The sequence below is a fragment of a genome, unplaced genomic scaffold (genome assembly GCF_019419815.1).
Source record: "Pyrus x bretschneideri cultivar Hongxiangsu unplaced genomic scaffold, Pyrus_bretschneideri_v1 Contig10, whole genome shotgun sequence".
Taxonomy (NCBI): domain Eukaryota; kingdom Viridiplantae; phylum Streptophyta; class Magnoliopsida; order Rosales; family Rosaceae; genus Pyrus; species Pyrus x bretschneideri.
The window spans coordinates 7,501,127-7,507,998 of record NW_025999391.1 but is presented as its reverse complement, the minus strand read 5'-3'; the positions used below and the strand labels follow the sequence as shown (position 1 = coordinate 7,507,998).

The following is a 6,872-nucleotide window of genomic DNA, read 5'->3' as shown; positions in this document are numbered from 1 at the left end:
AACGGGAGGCTCCAATCTGGAGGTACAATAATGGGGGCCGAGACTAGCTTCTCCTTGAGTTGGTTAAATGCCGAATTACACTCTTCATCAAACTTGAATGGCACATCTTTTTGAAGCAATCGGCAAAGAGGGTTGGACATCTTGGAGAAGTCCTTGATAAAACGCCTATAGAACCCTGCATGGCCAAGAAACGAACGTACCTCTCTAACCGAAGTAGGAGAGGGTAAGTGACGTACAAGGTCTATTTTCGATTTATCTACTGCAATTCCTTTTTCTGAAACAATATGTCCTAAAACTATACCTTGGTTCACCATCAAGTGACATTTCTCCCAATTCAAGACAAGGTTAGTTTCAACACATCGTTTCAAAATTAAGGTCAGATTATCCAAGCAATTATCAAATGAACTCCCAAATACACTGAAATCATCCATGAAAACCTCAATGATCTTTTCAACAAAATCGGAAAATATACTTACCATACACCTTTGGAAAGTGGCCGGTGCGTTGCATAAGCCAAATGGCATGCGACGATAAGCAAATGTTCCAAAGGGACATGTGAATGTGGTCTTCTCTTGATCATCCGGGGCTATCACAATTTGGTTATATCCAGAGTATCCATCAAGAAAACAGTAAAAAGCATGACCGGCTAACCTTTCGAGCATCTGGTCGATGAATGGCAAAGGAAAGTGATCTTTCCTAGTCATGGCATTTAGCTTCCGGTAATCGATACATACCCGCCATCCAGTCTGAATGCGTGTAGGCACGAGCTCATTCTCATCATTCTTGATAACAGTTACTCCGGACTTCTTGGGAACAACTTGAACTGGAGAGACCCAACGGCTATCGGAGATAGGGTAGATCACTCCGCAATCCAAAAGCTTGATTATTTCCTTCTTCACCACTTCCATCATCGGAGGGTTGAGACGGCGTTGAGCCTCTCGAGTTGGTTTAGCCCCCTCCTCAAGAAGTATACGGTGCATGCATGTGGTAGGGCTTATTCCTTTAATGTCGGCCAAAGTCCACCCTATGGCCGTTTTGTGCTCTCGCAGCACCCTCACAAGCTTCTCCTCCTCCATTGCCGTGAGACTTGATGAAATGATGACGGGCAATGTTTCGCCTTTTCCCAAAAACACATACTTCAAATGGTCCGGCAACGGCTTAAGTTCAAGCGATGGTGCCTGAACAACAGAAGGTAGCATCTTAGTGGAAACTGAATTTGAAAGTGAGAGTGGAACCTTACCATATTGTTGTGGCAATGACTCAAGGGCTGCCACAACCTCAATTATTTCTTCACTAGAACCCATTGCAAAGAATTCCTCCTCCTTGCCGTGGCCTTGCATTGGCCCAAATCCTTCATTTTTGCGCTCTATGGCCTTAGTGATGGTTGTTTCCAGGGCGTCCTCGTTCAATTCTTCAAGGTATACCTGCGCCAAAGAATCGATAACATCAATGGAAAAACAAGAATGGTCATCAACGGGATATCTCATAGTTTCAGAAATATTAAAATCAATCACTTCCCCATCGAATTCCATTGTCAAGGTGCCTTTGTATACATCAATCTTCGTTCGGGCCGTCTTCATGAATGGCCTACCAAGGAGAATCGGCAAAGATGTAGAATGGGCTGAATCCTCCATGTCTAGGACGTAGAAATCAGCCGGAAAAATTAAATGGTTCACCTGCACAAGCACATCCTCCAAAACTCCTTTTGGATACGCGTTAGAACGATCAGCCAATTGTATAATTACACCATCTTGCTTTAATTCACCCAAATTCATAGATGCATAAATAGAATAAGGCATGACATTTATGGATGCACCTAAATCAAGCATGGCATGTTCAAAACGATTATGTCCAATTACACAAGGAATCGTGAAACTACCGGGGTCTTTGCACTTGGTAGGCAGTTTACGTTGCAAAATAGCGGACACATTCTCGCTTACCTTCACTACCTCTTTGTTTGCCCTTCTTCTCTTTGTATTGCATAGGTCCTTGAGGAATTTAGCATACTTTGGAACCTGTTTGATTGCATCGAGAAGCGGTATGTTCACTTGCACTTTCCGGAACGTTTCAAGAATGTCCTTCTCGCTTTCTTCCTTTTTTTCTTGCATGAACCTGCGAGGAAAAGGTACATTGGGCAGATTAGGACGTGGAGTACATGAATTTGAACTTAAATTACCTGATTTGGCCGAGTTAGGGTGATCTGCCTCAGGTTGTGTCGTCTCTTCATCTACTTTCTGGGCAGATTTGGGATTGTTTGGCTCGGTCCCAACTTCTTTTCCACCCCTTAAGGTGATGGCCTTGGCGGATTCGAATCCTCCCTTTGGATTGACTGTGGTTGAGCTAGGAAGCTTTCCTTGCTCTCTAATCTGTCCAAGGAACTCAGAAATCTGCCCTATTTGTTTCTTCATATCCGTCATCTCCTTCTCGTTATTTGCTATCCGGTTGTTTTGATTTTGCAACCCCTGCGAAATAGAGGTTAGTAATTGCATAGCTTGATCACTTTCCAAGGACGTACCTGAATGAGATGATGTCGAAGGTTGTTGGGGTGCATACGGCTTGGAATAAAAACCAGGGGGGTTTGGCCTAAATCCTCCTTGTTGGGCAGCTTGTTGTGGCTCCCTCCATTTGAAGTTTGGATGGTCCCTCCATCCGGCATTGTAAGTGTTCGAGTATGGGTTGTTTTGATTTTGTCCTTGGAAACCAATTGCATTGGCAGATTCCCACCCACCATTCTCGATTAGTTGAGGGCACTTGTCGGATGGATGCCCTGGACTTGAGCACACGCCACAAACTTGGTGTTCTTGTGCTTTTGGACTAATCACAACCTGAGAAACAAGAGAAGTAAGATTAGCAAGTTGTGATTGAATTTCAGAAATAGCACTCACCTCATTTACACTTTGTTGCCATGGGCTTCCCTTTGGCCCACTCCTTCATATTGTTGAGCGTTGAGCGCTCGGTTGGCTATGAGAATCTTGGCATCCCTTGGTGTTTTGTCCACCAATGCTCCTCCCGCTGATGCATCAACCATTTGACGTTCGATAGGAAGGAGGCCCTCATAGAAATATTGAAGGAGAAGTTCCTCCTTCATTTGATGTTGAGGACATGAAGCTACAAGGCCCTTGAAGCGCTCATAATAAGCCGGGAATGTCTCACCATGATTCTGTTGAATACCACTAATTTTCTTCCGTAGGAGAATCACTCTCGAAGTAGGGAAGAATTTCTCCAAGAAAGCACGCTTCATACTCTCCCACGAAGTCACAGTTCCCGGGGCTAGTTCGTAGAGCCAATCTTTGGCCTTGTCCATAAGTGAAAATGGAAAGGCCTTCATCTTCAATATACTCCCATCCACATTGACGGGGGTCATGCTCGAACAAACCACCTCGAACTCCTTCAAGTGTTTGTTGGGGTCTTCCATAGACAAGCCATGGAACTTCGGAATATGGTGTAACAAACTGGATTTGAGTTCAAATTCCTCAGTCTTCCCCTCTGCAGCCGTGGGGTATTGGATACAAAGAGGCAATGCATTATCCAAACCCGAGGCCGAAAGCTCCTTGATGGTTCTATTATCTGCTGCCATGGCTTGTTCTTCTTCAAAAATCTGATCCGTGGGCTTTTCTTCTACACCTACTTCGTCTTCTTCAAGCCCAGGTTGTGGTGGAGGTTGTGGTGGCTCTTGTTGACTCCTCGTTCTCCTCAAAGTGCGTTCAAAATCACCGTCAAAGTCGGAGATGTTCTCTATAATAGGCCGAGAGCGACGAGTCATACACAGTACCTAAAAAACAAGGAAACAAACAAACTAAGAATCTGAAAGAAGAATGCACGAAAAACTAAAAAAATATAAAAATAAAGACAAAGGATTAGCAAAGTTGCTAATCCCCGGCAACGGCGCCAAAATTTGATGCGAGATTTACTTGACACTCAAATTAAACCCTCGTTTGACAATTGTAGTAGAATGGATAAGTGAGGGATCGTTCTAGACCGGGGATTAGGAGGGCTTGCTAAAACCTTCTAAATTGACTTTAAAACATAAAAACTAAATTAAAATACTCTTAACAAGACTACTATGACTCAGAATGGCTTTGAAAAAACTCAAATTGTCTAAAACAATCAAATTGACTCAAATAGAAGCTAGAACTTGATTTAGACGAATTTGCAAGTGTTTATGACTCCAAAAGCTTAAAGATACAAAAATAAAACAAATACGAATGATTAAGACTTAACAAAATAGGGGGGGGGGGGGAAATTGTGGTTGGACGCTATTAAATTAAATGGACAGAATATAATTAAAGGCAAAATGTAAATATGAATGCGATGAAAAATATGGATGATGGAATAGCTAAGGGGTTCTTCTCCACACATGTTACACTTGCAATACAAGATTGATTTTCGGTTGGTCTTTCGATAAATTATGAAACTCAATGCTCCAAGTTAATTAGGTCCGCTTACATTAACTTTCAGATTTCCCTAGATTCGTTGGATTGAATGGAATACGCATTACAACCAATTTATTCTTAATCAAAGTCCCTAACTATGGAATACGCATGATAGAGACATTCAACAAAGATCATTAAGTTCAACGGAAATCATAAACATTGACGAGGCATTCGTTACTATGGAATACGCATGAAACTTATGCCAAGAATTCGTTTAACGCGATTGTTTATAAGCAACCTCCACTACTTGTGAATATAAGTTCGTAACTATTAGGTGAAACTCACTTATATTCTAGCGTCATATTCATTCAAATGGTTAAACAAATTGAATCCACAACTTATAAAATTCCAACCAAAAGTAATCAATTCATATTGCAAGCATAAACATGTATTTTGAATCACCCCCTAGCTAAAGGGGGTTTAGTTCCTCATAACTTTGAAATCAAAGAAACACCTAAACATTCCAACAACTCAAACGTGAATTGTACGAACGTTTAGGCACTCTTCTCTTCCATTCTCATACGTACAAAACAAAGAGAATTAAATTTAAACTTTGAAATCAAAGAAACACCTAAACATTCCAACAACTCAAACTTGAATTGTATGAACGTTTAGGCACTCTTTTCTTTCTCGTTGTTGTAGCACAAGGTCTAAGGTGAGCTTTGGGGATTATGTGAAGTGTTTTGGAGGGATGGGAAGTGGTTGGATAGTGGCTGCAATGAAGGAGAAAAACTGCACAGAAAATGGAAGGGGAATTGCGGCAATGGATGTGTATTTGTGTTGTGTGAAGTGTTGTGAATGGAAATATGAGATATGAATTAAATGAATGAATGCAAGGGTATTTATAGGAGTAGTGGAGGGAACATATGGCTGTTTGTTTAAGATGCAAGTGGCTAATTAATGATGGAAAAGTATGTGATTGAATTAAAGGATGCAAAGTGAATGAATCATGAATCATTGTGGATGAAAGGTGGAAGTGCATGTGTTGATGACTATGTTAGTGGGTGGAAATCTGAAAATGGCATATAGGAATGGGAGCTCACGGTTTGAATGTGTAAAGTGTGTGTGAATGCATGTGAAGATGCAATAAATAATGCATGTAGGGTTAGGAAATAATGAAGAAATGCATGTGAGATGTTTGGAAAGGAAATGGGAACCCACGGCAATGAAGTTGTTTTGTGTTGTGAATTATGATGAATGCATGTGAGTTAAAGAGGGAGAATGTGGTGAAATGATGAAGTAGGAAGGTGGAAATGCATGTGAGATGTTTGGAAAGGAATAAAGAATGAATGGTGGAAATGTGAGTGAATGATGTGCATGTGTGAGAATGCATGTGGAATTAAGAGGAGTATGGAAGTGAAATAAATGAATGATATGTTAAGTGATAAGTGAATGATATGTGGTGAGTGATAAGTGAATGGTTTGATAAGTGATAAATGAATTAGTTTAAAGGGCTAGGGTTTAAGTACATAGAATGGGCCTAAAATAGGTTGGTTTGTATGGCATAATGTGTTTGATTGGGCTAGAGCCATTGTTTTGTGTCTTCAAGTGCATACAAGGCCTTCAAATTCGTCCATCCTCTTGGCTCCATGGATAAGCTATCCAATCCATGCCCAAAAATGCTCCAAATGGCCTCAAAATGCACTTTCTTGCTCCCTAGGCCCTTAGAACCTGAAAACACACAAAAGAAGCATAAAGGACTAAAATAACGAGAGAAACATAACGTAAATGCACGAGAACAAGCCATTTAAGTCGCATGAATATGCTCCTATCAGCCCTTCAAATCTCTAGCATTCGGTTCCCCAACGTTGAACTACCTCCAACAACGACCTCCCAACGCCCCCCTGCTGCAGCATCTACGACCTCCTAGCCCCCTGCCCCAGCAGCTACGACCTCCCAGCCCCCTAACGCATCAGCAGCACCACCAGCAGGCAATTGTGACATGGACAACCACCTATTTTGGTTTTGTTTTCAAATTTAAAAAAAAACAATTCCTTTGTATGTACATTTTCAATAATTTTTTTAATTCAATATTCTTCTTTACATTTTATGTTTTCAATTTCATTAAATTAATTTATACATAAAACAATATTATCAACATTTAAAAGGAAAAAATAATAAATAAATAAAAATTATTTTAAAATTTAATTTTAAAATCTTACTGATACGGTCTCTATGTCCGTCGAGCAAGGGTTTGGGGGTCGAACCCCAATTTCTTCACTCGGAGTATCACATGCAACGAACACTCATTCGTCGCTCTTCATTTCGTGCAACGACCACCAATTCTGTCACGCAACATTCGTAAAATGAAGCACTTTCCTCTGTTGCATCACGAGCTTTGCACGACGTTCTATTCGTCGTCCAATGTTTTCGACGACGTATTTGCCTCTGCGTGACGGATTTCCCTTCGTCACCTAAGCAATTATGCTTAGTTGTGAT

The 6,872-nt window shown here is 41.0% G+C and overlaps 1 protein-coding gene across 1 annotated transcript; it reads right to left on the bottom strand.

Moving 5' to 3' along the window:
* Positions 1–1,433: 1,433 nt before the first annotated feature.
* Positions 1,434–3,460, bottom strand: LOC125480513 (the record flags this gene model as incomplete). Its single annotated transcript, XM_048591449.1, has 2 exons — positions 1,434–2,141; positions 2,969–3,460. Coding segments are annotated over 2 exons (1,200 nt in total), but the record flags the coding sequence as incomplete, so codon positions are not given.
* Positions 3,461–6,872: the final 3,412 nt, after the last annotated feature.